The sequence below is a fragment of the Protopterus annectens genome, chromosome 16.part0 (assembly GCF_019279795.1).
Source record: "Protopterus annectens isolate FY-2018-M chromosome 16.part0, PAN1.0, whole genome shotgun sequence".
NCBI lineage: Eukaryota > Metazoa > Chordata > Ceratodontiformes > Protopteridae > Protopterus > Protopterus annectens.
Window position 1 is genome coordinate 634,241,653 of NC_056750.1, and position 19,458 is coordinate 634,261,110.

The 19,458-nt window shown below is 40.7% G+C and overlaps 1 protein-coding gene across 1 annotated transcript in view; it reads right to left on the reverse strand.

The window, feature by feature from the left end:
* Positions 1 to 19,458, reverse strand: part of SLC27A4 (solute carrier family 27 member 4) — a 736,182-nt gene that overhangs the window by 603,076 nt on the left and 113,648 nt on the right. The window contains exon 2 of the mRNA XM_044058859.1: positions 18,609 to 18,777. Within this exon, the coding sequence (XP_043914794.1) occupies positions 18,609 to 18,769 (161 nt within the window). The 5' untranslated portion in view covers positions 18,770 to 18,777. The remainder of the gene's footprint in view (positions 1 to 18,608; positions 18,778 to 19,458) is intronic.

Genomic DNA, 19,458 nt, shown 5'->3' on the forward strand with positions numbered 1-19,458 from the left:
TCAATAGGAGACGGCGATTATTGAGCCAGACCTCTACTTTGTTGAGGGTCTTTTGGGATAGGGATTGTAGTTCTGAGGGGGTGGTGGCAGAACAGATAAGGGTAGAGTCATCTGCATACTGAATACAGGTTGCTTCTGGGATGTCTTTGGGTAGGTCATCAATGACTATGGAGAAAACGAGGGGGCCTAATATGGATCCTTGGGGGACACCAAGGGTGATTGGTAGAAGGGGGGATAGACTGTCTTTCCATAATACTGCTTGTTGTCTGCCCTGCAAGTAAGATTGGAACCAGTTGATTACTAGGTTGTTTAGGCTGAATGATTTTAGTGTGTCTAGGAGTAGGTGGTAATTCACCATATCGAATGCTATGGATAGGGCGAGAAAGAGGGCAGAGGAAAGGATGTTGTGATTACGGTTTTGATTTCTTGTGTGAGAGAAGGAGAGAAGTGCTATCGTGGTAGTATAGGCAGGTCTGAATCCATGGTGGGATGGGCTAGGAGATTGTTCTGGGTAAGGTGAGTTAGAATTTGCTTATGTATACATTTTTCCATTAGTTTGGCTAAGGGAGATAGGATGGCTATAGGTCTATAGTTCGAGACTTCAGTGGAGTTGCCCCCTTTGTAAAGTGGAATAATGTGGGAGATTTTCCAGATGATGGGGACATAGGACTCGTGGATAGTACGATTGATTAAGATGGAAATAGGGTATGCTATTTCATTAGTGGCCTTTTGTAGAAAGTCTGCAGGGAGTACGTCTGCAGCCAGGGTGGTGGGTTTGAGTTTTTTAAGTAGGGATTTAATATAGTCTGTGGGGATTGGATCAAATTTGAATGGAAGTACATTATCAAGAGTGGGTAAGGTGGTGTTGGAGGAGTTGGCAGGAAGGTTATTAGCTAGGGACTGAACTGTTTTTGTAAAGAAAGTATTGAAGGCCTCTGCTACACTTTTAGGGGGTAGATGTAAAGTAGATGAAGGGGTGGGGGTTGTGGATTTACCTGGATGGAATTTTTGTGGTTGATTTTGAGATGGACAAAGAGAAATGGATAAGGGAATCCTAAATGAAAGACCTTCACTGGTTGAATTTTTAGTTGAATCTAGAACAGAAACTGCTGTTAAAAAGGGATAATTAGCACAGCATTTAAAAAATTGTACAATATAACTGCAGGAATCAATTACAGGATGTTAGAAAAGATTGGGAGCAGAGATTAGCTAAGATAAGCAATTCAAAAAGAATCAATGGGAGGACATATGCATGCCTCCCAAATATGCAACAAAGTCAAGAAGCTTAGGATTTTTGCCTGGAAGTGTTTACATAAGTACTTTTATACCCCAAGCAGATTCCAAAGAAATTTCTTCAGGTAAATGGCAAATGTTGGAGATGTATTCTGGGAGAGAGAGATTCCTGGGAGCATGCGTTGTCGAAGTATAATGAGATGGCAAACTTTAAAAATTCCATACAGAGTTCTCTCTCAGGAACACTGTGGAATAAATTAATATAACTAAGGAAATCATCTTTTTTTGAGTTGGGATACTGGATCTGAATTGCCTAGACATAGTAAGGCTTTGCCAAGTTTAATTCTGATAGCTGCCAAAACAAACATTTACTAGAAAATGGAAATCAAAGTCTAAACCAATCATTTTTAAAGTAGTGAATATTGTAATAGAGATAAAACAACTGGAAGTGGGATCTTTACAAAAGGGTATGAGTAAATTGCATACATAAAAATGGAAACCGTGGGAACAATACAGGTAGAAAAATGTTTTGGAAAAGGAATGAGGTTTAAGAGAAGTAGGTATTGAACAATATATGTAATGATGGATTGATTTTACTGTATAGAACAATATATATGTGTACAATGTTTGTAAATGTGAACTCGTTAATAAGGTTTGATTACTCTTATATAAGTTTGCATATTTCACATGTGATATTTCAATAAAGGTGTTTTTTTAATACGCATATATATATATATATATATATATATATATATATATATATATATATATATATATAAACATTTTTTTCTTCCCTCAATTTCCAGACCCTTTAAGGAACTGTGAGAAAGAAAAAAAAAAAAAAAGATTTCTTCCTCATGATTCCCCCCCTGACATTAAAGCATAACATAGCAGCTTCAACTCTGAGAAATGCATCATTGTGGTAAGTCCATCCAAGTCTTCCTCAATACAAACAGTCGTAAAATAAGGTCAAGTCTTTGCTTTTTGATAGACAATACATTTTTAAACAATAAAGAAAAAAATATTTATCTTGAAAACCCAAAACAGTTCTTACAAAGTATCAATGCATTATTTACCCAAGGGAAACTAGTCAGCCTATCCCTAACCCTGTTGTTTGACTCCAACTAACACCCAGTTTACATCAATCTTCTTATAGACCATTCTGTTTACCACTCCCAGGTGTTGAAGAAACTAAAGCCCCCTTTTATGCATATTGATAACCTTTCACCAGAATATCTGAAGCTTGCTGCAGATGCTGCCCTTTTCCCACTTTACAGCCTCATCATTCATATCATTACAAAATCCTGTGTTCCAAGTATACGGAAAAAGTACAGTTTTGTACCTACCATAAATGTAGATGTTCGAGTGCTAATACAGCTACAGTCCTCACATATGGGTTCTCCTGCCGTCAGGCGGGTCCTTGGTCGGCCGAATTCCAAAGTCTAGGTCCGGCGTCGGTTGTCGCCACTTCTTCCCTGACGTCAGTGCGACAGGGTTATAAAAGAACCAGCCAACGCCATTTTCTTCAGTTTTTCTTGCCCCAGATGTCAGGTGCCCCCAGAAGGAAGGCAATACATAAAATTAGGTAATAATGCAATGCAATATAATCAAAAAAACAGTAGTTGCAAGCAAATACACCATGAAAGAATACCCCTAGAGGGGAAGGAGGGAGGGAAACCTGGACTGCAGCTGTATTAGCACTCGAACATCTACATTTATGGTAGGTACAAAACTGTACTATGTTCATCGTGCATACAGCTGCAGTCATAACAGATGGGTAGAATCCCAAAGCTAAGAAAGAGGTGGTAGGCACTAGGTGGAACTAGGAGGAGCCAAAATGCCCTGCAAGACTGCAGTGGCAAAGCCTGCTCTAGATTTGGAGTATAAAGGTAGGTTGTAGTGCTTGGAAAAGGTATGCACAGAACTCCAAGTGGCTGCTTCCAAGATATCCTTGGTAGGAACTCCTCTGAGGAAGGCTGTAGAGGTGGCTGTGGCCCTGGTGGAATGAGTTCTAATGCCTGTAGGTACAGTTTTGCCATGAAAGGAATAGCAAAAGTGTATGCAGTGGGCTATCCATTTTGAAATTGTCTGTTTGGAAATTGGCTTTCCTTGAGCTCCTACTGCATAAGCCACAAAGAGCTGTTCTGATTTTCTGAAAGGCTTTGTTCTGTCCAAATAATAACGCAGTTGTCTGTGGATGCCCAAGGAATGTAGCAATCTCTCCCCTTTGTTTTGAGGATTAGGATAAAAAATAGGTAAGTGTATGGCCTGATTTAAAGCTACCCTGGATACCACTTTAGGCATAAAGGACGGGTTGGTTCGTAAGGAAACTCTGTCCTGATGGAAGATGATAAAAGGCTGGACAGCCATGAGAGCCTGTAATTCTGAAACTCTACGAGCTGAGGTGATAGCCAGAAGGAAAGCTGTTTTCCAGGACAAGTATTGCAAATCTGCTGAGGCAGCTGGCTCAAAAGGAGGCAGGGTCAGTTTTTCCAGAATGAAATTAAGATCCCAAGCAGGCGTTGGTTGTTTCCTTGGAGGTCTCAAATTCTTAGCCCCTCTGAGGAACTGTCTTAAGAGAGGGTGAGAGAATAAAGGTGGACCAGTGTTGTATTCTGCAGAAATGGCTGAGGCATGGATTTTGATGGAGGAGAAAGAAAGTCCACTGCTTAGCAGTTCAGTCAAATTTTGTAGTATTTGTGGTAAATTCAGTTTTCCAGGCTCCTGGCCCTTTTTCTCATTCCAGTTACAAAAACATTTCCATTTTGCGGAGTAAGCTTTTCTAGTTGATGGCCTTCTGGCCTCCAAAATGACATCCTGCACCTCCTTGGAGAGTAGGGCCTGCTGTTTTGCTAAGGAATCTTCCATGCGGCTAGATTGAGTGTTTTTAGTTGACTGTGAAGAGTTTTGAAGCTGTGTTGAGTCAGAAGAAGAGGCATTAGAGGCAGGGTCCATGGTGGGGAATGCATCAGGCTCCTCAGGAGTGGGTACCAGTGTTGTCTTGGCCATTCCGGAGCAATGAGGATCATCTTTGGTCTGTCTGCTCTGGTCTTCAATAGCACTTTGGGCAGCAGAGGAAGAGGTGGGAAGGCATAAACTGTCATTGATGCCCAACTGAAAGAGAGAGCGTCCACTCTCCAGGCCTTTTTATGGAAGATCCTTGAGCAGAATTTTTTCAATTGATGATTTTTGTGGGAGGCAAATAGATCTATGTCTGGCCTTCCCCATTCTTGGATTATTTCTGTAAAAACTTTTGGATGCAACTTCCATTCGTGTGGATCTGTCATATTTCTGCTTAGGTTGTCTGCCAGCGTGTTTTCCTTGCCTGGCAAGTACTGTGCTTGTAGTTCCATTTGTAAGTCCATGACCATGTTCCAAAGTGACATGGCCAGTCTGCATAGGGGGTAAGAATGCATTCCTCCCTGCTTGTTTATGTACCACATAACTGTGGTGTTGTCCGTTCTTATCAAAAGTTGACTTGGTTGTAGAAAGTTCTTGAAAGCTATAATAGCATTTATTACTGCTAGCATTTCTTTTTGATTGATGTGAAGGTGCTTTTCTTTTTGGGACCATTTGCTCTGAATGCACCGTTCTGTCATGTTTGGCATGCTTGAGCCCACCACAGAAATTCCTTTTGCAGACATGGAATTAGTGGTATTATTGTTTCCAAACTGTGGCTGTGTTGAGACCATATGTTTTTCAGGTACCATTGTAGCTTCCTCATATGCAGCTTTGCACATGGGATTAGTAAGATGCAAGATGCCATGAATCCCAGAGCCTGCAGGATTTTCCTTGCAGTAAGCCTGGTGCAATTTGCTAGTGTTCTGAAGTATTGGATTAGTTGCCCCTGCTTTTCTGGCGTGAGGTAGGCCATCTGGGTGTTTGTGTCCAAGTTGGCACCCAGGAAAATTATCTTCCGAGAGGGTATTAGTCTTGATTTCTTTTTATTGACTGTGTATCCCAGAGAGTTCAATAACATTATTACGTAAGCCAGATGTTTCTGAAGGATGTGTTTGCTGTCCGCTTGGATCAGGCAGTCGTCCAAATAGGGATATATTTGTATCCCTTGAAGTCGGCAGTAGGCAATTACTGATGCCAGGCATTTCGTGAATACTCTGGGCGCAGTAGATAAGCCAAAGGGCAATGCAGAGAATTGATAACGAGTTGAACCTGCAAGAAATCTGAGGTATCTTCTGCAATTTTGTCTGATTGGGACATGCAGGTATGCCTCCTTGAGGTCCAATGTTACCAGCCAAGACTCCTTGCCCAGCATGGGAAGAAGCTGCTGTAGAGTGAGCATCTTGAATTTTGGTACGAGTAGGAATGCGTTTAGGATGGATAGATCCAGAATAGGTCTCCAATCTTTTCCCTTCCTTGGCACCAGAAATAGCCTGGAATAAAACCCTTGACCTTGTTCATGCATAGGTACCTCTTGAATAGCTTTCATGTTTATGAGATCTGCAATTAGCCTTTGTGCCTCTGCCCTTTGATTGTGTGGCAGGTTTGGCATGCCTCTCATTTTTGGAAGGGTCTGAAAATGGAATTTGTAGCCTCTGTTTATAATGTCCAGGAGCCATTTGTCCTTTGTGACAGTATGCCAATTTTTTGAAAATAATGCCAGCTTTCCTCCCAAGGGGGCTGCCATTTGAGATCTGGTTGGCATGCAAAGTGGAAAGTCATTGGGTTTGCTTTCTGATAGATTGCGAGTTGTCCTCACCACCTCTTTGTGTAGGAGCTTGCCATTGTCTGCCTCTGTACGATCCTTGGGATTGTCCTTTGCCACTCGGGCGCCTGTATCTGCCTCTTTGGGGTCTGTCTGTGGCAGGAAAGGACCAGTTTTTGGAAGGCCAATTTCTACTAAAACGTGGGGGTTGAACCTGTAGAAATTCTTTCACAGTTTGCATTGATTTAGCCTTTTCCTCCATTTTCTTTAATACCTCCTCAGCATTAGCACCAAATAGTACATCCTTTTGAAGAGGAGCGTCTAGTAATTTAGCTTTGACATGATCAGGTAAGGCTTGTTCCTTAAGCCAGGCATGCCTACGTATGACTGATCCTGTAACAGCAGCTCTGCATGAGGCCTCTAGAGCATCAAAACCACATTGCAAGGTATACTTACCCACTTGTTCTGCACTATGCATCAAGTCCTGCAACTCCTTCAAGTCTGGTTGTTCAGGTTGTGACATTTTACTTTTCAATTGTGATAACATAAACTGTTGGTATTTTAGCATATGAAACTGACAGTTTAAGGCCCTCATAGATAAGGTAGCCGAGGTATATACCTTTTTTCCTCACCTTTCTAAGGATCTGGAATCTCTCTTGGAAGGCAAAGGATTTTTAGCAATGGAGGCCTTAACTCCCTTGGGGCCCTGTGAGATGGTTTCTGGGTCAGCAGCATGGCTCTTGTATAGAAATTGGTGTGAGTCAGGGACCCTGTAGTACTTGTCTGGCTTAACTGGAGCTGGAGGTAGAGAGTCCGGGTTAAGGCAGGCCTCAGAGTAAACATCATCTAGGATGTCCAAGACAGGAGGTATAGCCAAAGGCCTGTGCTGAGGAAGCAAGAGAAATTCCCTGAGCCTTTTCTTTGAATCAGAATAATCCTGGCCTTCCCAGTGGAAGCGTTCCCTTAAGGTATGCAAAGTTTCCCCAAATGAGTAATCCTCAGGGGGGGATACCGAAGGGATGGACTCCTCCGCATCAGAGTCTTCAAAAGGGGAGTAAGAATGTTCCTGATCATCAGAGTGCTCTGAAATAATGGAGCCCTGATCAGAGGAGGGGGAATCTTCCTCCACTCTAGGCCTTTTGTCTGGAGGGGGCTGAGAACCTCGGATAAGAGTAATTAAATCCTCAGCCATTTTAAGCATCTGTTTCTTAGGCATGGGGCCTGGAGATGGGCCCTGTGCAGCTGGTCTCTTAGAGTGCATGGTTGCTTTAGACTTAGTGAAAGCCTTGATAGAAAAAGAAGAGGAAGGTCTGAAGACACCTTGAGTGGAGGTGGACCTGTCCACATTCTGAGTTTCAACTCTGACAGTGGCTTCGGTATCTGTAGTCGGGGTGTGGGCCGAGGAACCTGCGACCTCGGGTACAGGAGACACCGTCAAAGGCAGGTCGTTGGTAGGCAGGGGCTGTGTAGGTGCCTCACTGAGAACCGGACCACGTGTAGCCGGCTTTGGTGTGGTGTCGGTAGAGGCCGCGGACCTCGCGTGTCGGTCCTTGTCTTCGTTTTTTAGACAAAACCAGAGTCGGAGTATCCGACGACATAGTATAGTTAAATGCTTTTCCAAAATAATGCTGGGCGAACTCCGCCCGACGCTTAATAGTGCGTTTGTTGAATGTAGCACAAAAGCGGCAAGCCGAGACCTCGTGGTCAGGGCCTAAACAAGGTATACAGAGGGAATGGAAATCCTTATGCGATATTTGCTTCCCACAAGAAATACAATTATTAACTTTGTCTGACATCGGTCTGAGGCAAGAAAAGTACTTGGCTTTTAAGAAGACTTCGGTTTCCAAATTTTCGTAATCTCAGGAGCTGGCCGACCGGCACTTGCGAACTGCTTCTGCTTCGGGCACTGCGCGGCAAAAAAGACTGAAGAAAATGGCGTCGGCTGGTTCTTTTATACCCCTGTCGCACTGACGTCAGGGAAGAAGCGACGACAACCGACGACGGACCTAGACTTTGGAATTCGGCTGACCGAGGACCCGCCTGACGGCAGGAGAACCCATATGCGAGGACTGCAGCTGTATGCATGATGAACATCTGCTACTATAGTTTCTCTTAAGTGGTCCTCCTACTTCCTTCATCAACTTTGCAATAATTGCCATGTTTTTTTTTTTTCCCTTAGGATTATAGATAGTTATTAGGTACATAAGTCAAGGAGACCTTGAGAAGCCCAGCCCAATTTCCCAACTGCCAAATGGAGGCTGAAAGACTCAAACCATGGACTATAGGAAGCAGTTAATTAACAGCTTATACCCTTAATCATCTGCGCTAACACTTCTATTAAAAATACTTGCATCTACATTCAAATTCCTGACCACCTAATCATGAGTAATATGCTGTCATCCTCTAAGCATGATTTCAAATTGGGATATGGTATGAAATTACCTTATTGACCTTCAAAGAATACATCCATTGAGAATTAAATGAAAGGGAAGTTATCAGGACTTAGTTCTTGACAGGTCGAAGACTTTTAAAAACTGGACTAACTCACGTAAGAAAATAATAAAAAGCTGATACATAAAACCAAAAAACATTATTATAGAAATCAAGATTTAATAGCCTATTTAAAAAGAAGGGTTAAAACATTATTTGGCAATTAAGCATGTGATGAGAATTTAAGTATTTAAGCAGTTTTTAATTATACAACTTTCAGTCTGATGAAGTCTCTGTTTAACAGATTAAAGCGCTTACTGAAGGTGTTTTTTCTACAATAAAGTGTTTTGGTTTTATGTACTGGCTTTTTTATTATTAGGTTGAAGATTTTGACAGACTGGATCCTAATGCTCACCTACATGATCTCTCTAAATATGGTTTTATTTTTCATTCAGATAAACGGTTTCCCAGTTACCTAGGAAACAGGAGTCTATATTAAAGGAGCAGGATGCTCTCCCTCAACTTCTCAAAAATTCACCTTTAGTGTTATCCACTGTTCAGTTCTTGGATCTCTTCAATGCAACATTTATTTCAACAGTAATTTCACTCACTGTTAGAGGCCAAGAACATAATCAAACAACTCCACATTACTCATTGCTCTTCCTAGTAAAAGTAATGTTACATCTCCTACAAAGATGTTTAGTAAAATAAGGCCTTCACTTCAGATTTTCAAAAGAAATACAGTTACTTACTTTCAGGGGACAATAATATTAGTCACTCCCCAACTTCCCCAAATCCTAATTCTTTATGGATCATCAAAAAAGTCGTGCTGTTTTCAGCTAAAGACAGTTCCATCAACCTCCACCTCTCCAAATCTTAGGAGTGTCATAGCACCCCCTTTAGCTTCTGTTAATTCTATAAAAATAGTTTGCTATAAGATTGGATTGTGAATTAAGTATCGACCAATATGTCAAGTCAGTCATTCCTTACACTAGCCAACAATTAATGTGCATAAGTTTGACAGAGCAAAGAGCTTCAAGACAAATCATTCTCAATTCTCCAAACAACAGCTTATTTCCTCCCTACCACACTGTTTGCCTTTAATATACTAACCAATCTACCTTTCTAAAAAAGGATCCTGCTACAATAAAGCTGCTGAAGTTACTGCTGGTCATCCAGCAAGATCTCACCAAGGCATCTCACTCAAGATAAGTTGTCCTGAATTTAAGTTCTGCTTAGACTTGCCCCTGTTAAAGATAATTCACTCTGTTCTTCATCAAATGATCAAATTTGCTGCTCTCCTCTCCACATTACACAAACCCTATCCTGCTCATCCCCTTCACTCTGTAAACGTGCACATTGCCTCTGCACAACCATTCTAGAATGACCAGAGAGACTCCACCGCTGTAAAAGCTACTTCAAGCAAATGTTTAAATTATTGTTTATAGTGACTACCAACAAGCTTGGTATTTTAAATGAGGTATTAGCCAGTTTTAATTCTGATTCCCTAACATTTAACTCATCTCTCAGTTAATGGCTGAGCTCTCCTATTCAAATTTCAACATCCTCAGTCTCGTGGTCTTCCCCATTCACTCCCTCTCTCTTTTATTTGAAAAATATTCTACATTACTACACAGATGCTAACAGACAGTAAGAGTCCTTCTTGTACAGTTTGTGTGTTTTGGTGTACTTTAATCTAGTTTTTGATATTTCGGATTCTTTATACTGTTATTCTGCATTTACTTTTCTGTAGGTACATACTACCTTGTACCAATACCTACTCTGTTACCACAGTCATATCCTGCGTGCAGAACTTTTCATCATGATCCCACTCTAAAGACATATTCACTCCAGTTGGAATTTCCCAGAAACAAAGAATACAAGTACACAAGCAACAGATAAATCAGCTAGGGCCTGGCAACAGTTCTGCCTTTTACTAAGTCATGATAGGTAAAAATGCAAGGAACATGCAGCTTGCCAGGGCCTGGCAACAGTTCTGCCTTTTACTAAGTCATGATAGGTAAAAATGCAAGGAACATGCAGCTTGCCAGGGCCTGGCAACAGTTCTGCCTTTTACTAAGTCATGATAGGTAAAAATGCAAGGAACATGCAGCTTGCCAGGGCATAACAGTGTCCAAGACGCAACTTAACTACAGATTGCCTATTACCCAAGACTTGACAGCTGTTTGACACAGGTCAGGATCACAGGCATACTGGGCAACTAAAACAACAAATGGCAACTCTGCCTGGTTTTCCCAAATGAAGAATCTTTTCTACTTAGTAAAATTTATGAGGAATGGAAATCTTTTTGGTGGCCTCAGTCACACCTGTGCCTCTGGACAGAAGGTCTAGTGGAAAACAAAAAAGATATTATGTAGAAGGGTCACTTACACATGGTCTCATGTCATTAGCTTATAGATGTCTTTCCCAATGCTGAATGCTCAAAATGGCAAGTGCCTGACCTACTAGTTTGACTGTAGTAAACTACATAGTCCTCCCAGCACCTTAACTCTTACCCTATAACTTCCACTCAGTCCCTAACCATAGTTTTAGGACTCCTAGTCAATCCCAAACCCCACTTCCTAAATGTAAAACTTCCCCTTCACTACCTAATCCTAATCATATAACCTGCACTCCAACCCTACAACTCACAGTCACTACATAACCTGATTTCATACCCCATTCTCTAACCCAACACTCCACATTTTTCCTTAACTCTAATCCCGCTCCCTGACCTTAACCATAATTCCTCCATTCGCCCCATAAACCTAACCTCTGAACTCCCACTCCATTCCACTCCCTCACAATGGCTGTTTTACTGGCTTGAACTCTGTGTCCAGCTTTAATCCTTCCCTACAGCTGTTGCACTTTGCCTGAACTTGACTATGTTTAAGTGATAGCTCATGCAAGCTGGCAGACATATGAGTGCCCTGCTACAAGACCATGATCTGTGAGTAGAAAGGACTGCAGCAGTTGAAGTACACACAGGTAGAAATCAAGCCTTGAGGTACAGCCAGGTATTAGCTAAACAAAGATTATGTCATCTGCCAGTACTGGGATGCTTTTCTTAAACTAGAAGAACCCAACAGCCTGAAACTACATGCTTTTCAGTCGTCACAGGGTGGGCAGGCTGAGCCTTTTTTTCCTCTAGATTATGCATTAAAGCATGGAATCTGGCAGACAGGAAGAAAAGCATACAGGAATCTCTCTGCCAGGAAGAAAAGCACATAGGAATCTTCCCTGCCAAGGATAAGAGAGAAAGCATAAACCTACTCCTCCTTGGCCTACAGGACTGAAAACAAGAACAAAGGGAGAACTTCCTTCTTCAAAAAGCAAATACTCATTGTCTGGTGTGCCTCACTCTCAAAGCACGCTGACAACAGATGCGGACTGCAGCCAGAGCTCAGTAAGTCCATCAGCAAATTCAGCTCCCCAGGAATGTTAAGTACTAGAGGAGTGATGCTCCATCTGTATTACATTGCCAAAAATGCTCAGCCTGTCTGCACAGGTAGTGTTACAAAGTGCTGCCCTGTTGATGTGCATGCCACACCATGAATTGGCTGTATGACTAAAGCAGGAGGAGCTGGAACTCTGGTCTCAGATTTATTTTCAAAGCCTTTAGAAAAAGAAATACTCTTCATAGCTCTAGATTGTTTATGTGTGGCCAGTAACTCCCTTGGGAGTCCATTTCCCCTGAGCCATGCAACAGCCGCTCTGGGATAGTCACTTAGCAAGCAAAGCATCAATTGTCAGGAGCTGTGACAGGATCTTTTGCAGAAGCAAAGATCAATTCCACAGCTGATAGCATCATCTGTCATTACAAATCCCTGTTATAATAATACACCAGAAGATCCACAAGGGAATGGTGACCCTGCAGTCAATGACAAGTTATGTTCACTGTGCGCACACACATCCTCATGTACAAAAAAAAAAAAATGGAACTGAGAACCCTATGGGCATCACCATGCGCAGACAGTGCATAAAGGAAAAAGCTCTCCTTCCAATGCATCATAACCAAATGTGACAAGGACATGCTATTCAAAGCCCTTCCTGCAGAGAGCAACATCCAAACACTATATGGTGTTTAACTTACTCTAATAAAGGCAAATCATTTGATGTGGCTCAGAAAGGTGCCCACCATCAGCAAACTAAAGGAAACACCTCTAGAAACCCCCAGACAATAATGTGCTACATGTCCAGCAAAAATAAAAAAAAATGTTTATACATACACACATATATATATATATATATACACACATATACATATATATATATATATATATATATATATATATACACACACACATATATATATATATATATATATATATATATATATATATATATACACATATACATACACACACACACATATATATATATATATATATATATATATATATATGGTTTACTATCAAAATATGGAATGTCACAATGTTTTTGTTTAAAAGATCGACTAATAATGTTGATTTTTCAGAAGTTCATTTAAACAAATGTCGAACATGGGTCTATGTACAGTCATCAAATGAAACACTTCCATTGAACGTTCATTTCATCAATGTGAAAAATAACTAGTTGGCCACCACTTCCTAGTATGCCCCACTGCAGTATTTCAAACCACTCAGGTGGAGGGTTTCAAAATCCAAACCTCCCCCCCTAACTATAAAACTATACATACCACCTCGAAGACCACACTACAGTGGGGAAAATGGCAGACAGGAAGTAATGGCTAACTAGTTACTTTCCCTGTGAATGTTCGATAGCTAGGGTTCGATGTTCAGCCATTCGATGGATGTAGACCCATACAAACACACACATTTTATATATATATATATATATATATATATATATATATATATATATATATACATATACATATATATATATATATATATATATATATATATATATACACACACACACAAACACAGATATATATATATAGATGGATTATAGATTTTATATATATATATATATATATATATATATATATATATATATAGAGAGAGAGAGAGAGAGAGATTTTATATATATATATATATATATATATATATATACATATATATATATTTCTTATATATAGTATAGTATTATATCTAACTTCTTCTCTGTGTTTATCTGAAATTTGGCACAGGGCATTCCTGATTACAGCACTGAGATAAAAGGAGGATGGGAGGGAACTCTTCCAACCCCTATGGACTAAGAAAAGTTGTGAGTTAAGACCTGTGCATGCCTTCCACAGGAGGGAATCTCTCAGTGGCTCCTCTGGGGAGTACAGCTAGACAGTCATACAGCACTTGGTCCCCGAGCAGTTCTTTTTCTGGAAAAAAACTATGAGTTCTAAGGCATGGCAGTCCATGCCTATGTTAAGAACCCACCAGACCCTAATGATAGCTCTCCAAGGTAACTTGGTTGAGACAACAAAAAGCAGGACTGACAAGACACTTGAGAAGCTTCTTCATTCTATGCAAGGAACTTCTTCCTAGAAAAATGGGACAGCCAGGAGGAAACAGGCATGCAAGAATCCCTACATTGATTAATGCAGGTTTCCACTTTTGAAGGTCTTTAACCATGTCTGAGGGAAGCCAACTATAAAAGGGCATGTCCCTGAAGAAGGCAGCAAGCTGTCACAGTCCCGACTACTTTCCTGGGCTGTGTGTGCTTGTGTGTGTGTGTGTGGGGGGGGGAGGGGGGCATTTCTTCAATTTCACCCAAACTTTGAACAACCAAGCCTGTTCTGAACCTAAAAAAGGAATGCAGTTTGTAGTGCTTGTAGAAGTATAAACAGAGGACCAAACAGCTGCTTCAAGAATACTTCCAGAATGCAAAGATTTCCTGCATGGAAGTGATTTACCACAGTGGAAACAACAAAAAGCAATAGCATGGGACAACCATCAAGAAATACTCTGCTTTGACTTGGGTTGCACTTCCTTTGTTGAATCATACGGGATACACAACTGTTCAGCTTTCCTAAAGGACTTGGTTTTGTCAAGTTATCAGAGTTGCCTGTGCACTTCCAGAATATGAAGAATTCTCTCCTTGACTTTTATGTTCAGGATACAAAACAAGGAGACTGATGGCTTGATTCAAAGTAAATTCTGAAACACCTTTTGGCATGAATGAGGGATTTGTGTTTAAGGTAACCTTATCTCTAATGAAAACCAAATAGGATTCATCCATCACACAAGCTTGCAGCTCACATAATCATATTACAAATGTCACAACAATAAGCAACTCTCTTCTGTACCATGAACCATAAATCAGTTTGATGAGCTGGCCCAAAGGGAGACAGAGATGACTTTTCCTCACACAAAATTAAGATCTCAAGTAGCTGCTAGCTGTTTCCTTGTTGGTTTAACATGCAAAATTCCTTTCAAGTGCTGCTTAACCAAAGAGTGAGAAGAAAGGGAAGGATCCATGGGCAGACATGCTAAAAATGGCTGACAGTTGAATCTTGATAAAGAAATAGGAAAGGCCAGAGGACAGTAAAATCACACAAGTATTGAAGAAGCAATGGCACAGATTCTGAAATGGGCCTGTGTTACTATGGCACCAACTAGTAAATCTTTTCAATTTAGCAACATAAGATTTCCTATTAGCAGGCTTTCTTGCCTCCTTTAGTATTGGCTGTATGCCTTCAGAATCAATGTGCCCAAAAGGTATCAGGACAGAATCATCCAAGCAGTCATTCACAGTTGTTTCAGACTGGGGTGTATCAAACTACCCCTTGTTTTGTGTGAGTAGATCCAATCTGTGAGGAAGCTTGTGGTAATTGACCATGGCCAATTCCTTAAGAAGGGAGAACCACTTCTGTCTGGGCCTTGGCCAATTCCATAAGAGGGGAGAACCAATTATGCCTAGGCCAAAAAGAAGTCACCACCATAATCTTTGGAGAGTCCTTCTGAATCTTCAGGATGACCCTGGATATCAGTAGAAAAAGAGTGAAAATAAAAATTCAGGAACATTCCCATGCACGAGAATGACAAAGCATCTATTTTCTAGGTTTGGCTGCAAGGAGAACTGGAGCGGAATTTGTTTAACTGTCTGTTTTGAAAGGAAGCAAACAAATCGGTTAGAGGTGGTTCCAACAACTAGACAAATTCCTGGAAGATCTCTTCTTTCAATTTTCATTTGTGAGGGTCTGCTCTAGTTCTGCTCAAAATGTCTGCCACTGCATTTTGCTTCAATGGACTGTAAGAAGCTTGGAGAGTAAGACAGTGATAATTGCAATCTCCAAAGATAGCACAGCCAGCTTGCACAGAGGATAAGACTTGCTGCGATAGACACTGATGTAGAGGACTATCTACCTTCTTTTTTCTCCATTGTTTTTATTGAAATTTTTAACAAAACATTAATATATCAAAACAGAAATGCTATAAAACAAATATAAATATCTAAAAGAACAATAATAAACAACTAAAATAACTATTTACAATGGTGTCTACTTATAGAAAGGATCTACATTCTAAAGGCAAAAGGCAGAAAAGTTCACAGACTGTCAACTCAAGCCAGTATGCACATCAACATATAAGCCTGGCAGTAGTTCAAAATTCTGAAAGCTAGAGTAGAACAAGAGGAAGAAACAAAATTCTCTTCTCAAACCTGACAAAGGCTTTGTCTTCTTTTCATAAGATGGTTTAGCAGTGACCACAACATGCTAGCAGCTGAAAAAGAAACATAAATAGCTGCTGGGTCACTTCTGAGATGAGAAACAAATACTTGTTTGACTGAAGAACGTCATAAAGTATGTCTGTTTCTTAGTGACTGAGGATTGACTATCAGGATTAATGTAGGCTAAGCCAAAAGCATCCCCCAAGGCTGGCATACATGGTGGAATGGGAATAAAATGTGGCATACCCTTTTGCAACATATAACATCTCCTTAAGGACGAGGGATCTTCAAGCTGTTCCCACTGAAAAAGAAAATTCCTCAGCAGGAGAAATGAGGAGTAGCTTCTTCAGAACCATAACCTGGGACATGGAAAGAAAGCACAGCGGAACCCCTGTCCCTGCCCTCATCAGAATCATCTAATAAAGGCCCCTCAGGAATTATGGAAGAAGAATTATCGGTACTTGCGTATTATCTGTTCCAAAGGATTCAGAACTTGAAATAACCCTTAAGTCAAAGTAATTAACAGTTTTTCTGTTGATGAAGATGAGTTGGCCAGTGTAATGTTTTTAGTTTGTTTATTTTTCCTAGGGACATTTCTGGGAGTAGACCAACTCAAGGATGGTGTTTCTACTAGGGAAACTGGTTTCTTACCCCAGCCACCCTTGGAAGAAACACCAAAGATTGAAGAAAGTGGCTGATCCATTCCTGTAAGGGTACATGAACAGCTGCAGAGGATGTGGCTAAACCCCAGCACATGGCAGAGGAAGGGATTACACCAAAGCATCCTGTAGAAACCATTGAGTGGTCTTTGGAACAACCTGCGGCCATTACAGTCACCCATAAGTGGCCGAGACACCTGAGCCCATGGTGTAGGCAAGGGATTCCTGGTAAGCACAGCTTGAAATGTTCCCTCAGAAGGCAAGTTATCTATAAAATGTTCACAACCAGCACAACACTTACTCTTACCCAGATATATACCAGTCCCAATAAAAAACAAAATTAAATGCACAAACAGTACACTTTTGCAAAAATACTCAAGAAATACTTATAAAAATATAAAAAAATAGATGCTCAAACAGTGGGTCACATGACGGGCTAGACAACACAGAAAAAATAGCATGCAATTGCCATTATCCTTAGAGAGAGGCAGTAAAAATTTTACACAAAAATGAATAAGTGTGGCAGAAACTCCCTGGTGGGGACTTATCTCTCATGAAATTGGAGAAAGACCTGACCATCAATTCTATGAAGTCCAGGAGCAGAGGTCTCAAGGACATTAAGAAAGTACTTCTGTACTCACCCTATGGAGTTCAAGCCACAGCAACTTGGGCATGTATGTAAGGGAAAAAGGCAACTTTGGAGGGACTGTCCAGCCATTATATCCTTGGCAGGCTATAACCCATATAGCTAAGGCTACTGCATTAATGATTTATGGTGAACATCTGAAGATGGTACAATCTGCTCTCCTTTTTCTGACAAATACCTTAGTGATGTCTTTGGCGTAGGGAAGAGAGCAGATACAACACGGTGATGTCCTAAAGCCTGAATGATAGACCAAAAGGACAGGCATCCATTTACATGTATGCATGATGTCAACCAAACGTTTGGAAGTCAGACCTGAAGGCTAGACATCCTCCATCTTCAACTAACTACAAAGTATAATGAATTCCACTGTAGGTATGATCCTTATGATAAAGCATTTTTTTTTTGTTAAGCAGCTTTTGTTCTGGATCCCCAGTAACCCATGAAGCCTTCCTCAGACCTCTCTTCTCAGTCCTCTGAGGAGGTTCACACTTATGTTTCTGAAGCTCAATTAATACTGTAGGAGCTCAACTTTTGAAAATGTAAGGTGATGCTGAGTAAACTCATCACATACCAGAATGTTAATACCATACCCATGATCAAGCACCACTAATGTATTTGCCTGCATGTTAAGACAGAATGTAATTCTCCTGCTCCTACTGACCGTTCACTCCTACCTGCCACACACCACTCCATGCACACTTACATATCCAGATGACAAAGACACCGCCACGTTCAGCAATTCTGCAGATGCAGCCTTAGATGTCATTATGGAGCAGCCAAGCCTGATCATTTTCAGTTATTCCGTAAATACTGCTAGTGGCATTGTGAGGTGGCATGAGCAGCATGGCTGACTATGGGGGAATCCCAACATGTTCCAAATCATGCTCTGGTGTTGAATATGCCAGACGTTCTGCTACATTTCTGCAGCTCTCTGAAATTAAAAAAAGGTTAAACATATCCAAAACCGTTACTGTCCAGTCTGCCAAAACTGTAGACCTGAAGATGCAACGTTGCTGCAAAGCTACAAAAACAAGGTCAGCATAATCTACAGAATGTGAACATTATGAAATTGCCAAAATGGAAATGATTAAAAATTCAGCAGTAAACTGGAGACTGCCGTATCAATCAGCTTACCACTAAGTTTGGATATTACAATACAAAAGGAAGTGAATGAAGCAGTTTTGAGAATTATGTGGTAATCTGGATATCAAAAATGTGTATTTTATAAGCAGGTTTTTTATTTTATATTTTTAGGATACAATGGATATAAAACCTACACAGCCAACTTTTGAAAGGGCTTCCAGACATCAGTGTTATTTTTCAGCATGCAATGTTTATGTTAACACAGCAATGAATATATGCTTACTGGAGATCTCTTCCAATGGTCTTCATGAAGACTTTCATAAACTTCCATCCACCAGAACCCAAGTAAAATATTAGAATTGCTGGAATAACCTGAAGCCAGGGTAGATGCAGCAACAAGCGAAGGACGAACAGCAGGAGGACACAGAATGCCAGCCTGAACATATTGCTTCCTGTGAAGAAAAATTTACAGAAATGAAAATAACATTTGTGTCACTTTAAAAACAAGATTGGCACCAGTGCTTGCAACTGCTTTATCTCGCTATCATTATCCGTCATCTTACTGCTCTTTAATATCTCTTCTGTTCTTTGAATACTCAAAAAAAACAGTAAATCTGAAACAACGGAATCAAAATGCCGAAGCCAAGAAACTAGCAGTCCAAAAGCTTGATAAAAAGCAGGGTCTCCTCAGAATGAAACACTTGAGCTGCACTGCAGAAAGTTATTTTAAGAGGCTGTTGACAAGTCCCATCTGACCACCCTATCTGCCTGGTTAATAAATAAGGGAAGCTATTTCATACAGGTGCAAACAAAAGATACGGATTATCCCCCCCCAGTATGATGCACATGACTTGGTCAGAAAGTCCCTGTTCCACTATCACAGCTCCAGTTGACAACTCCTGTATCACTTAGCAATAAAGTTGTAGCAAAACAAGAATTTCCGATTCCCATGTGGAAACACCCACACCCTTACTCCCACTCCCAGCCAGCTCCTGGTACCTACGTTCATTTGTCAGCATTACCATTACATTTGTGCCAACAATCTGGCACCACAGGCTGAAGGGAGCAACAATTAATGCTCTGCATGGTGATATTTAGTCAAGCATTACAGTGCTCTCTGAATCAGGTTTCCA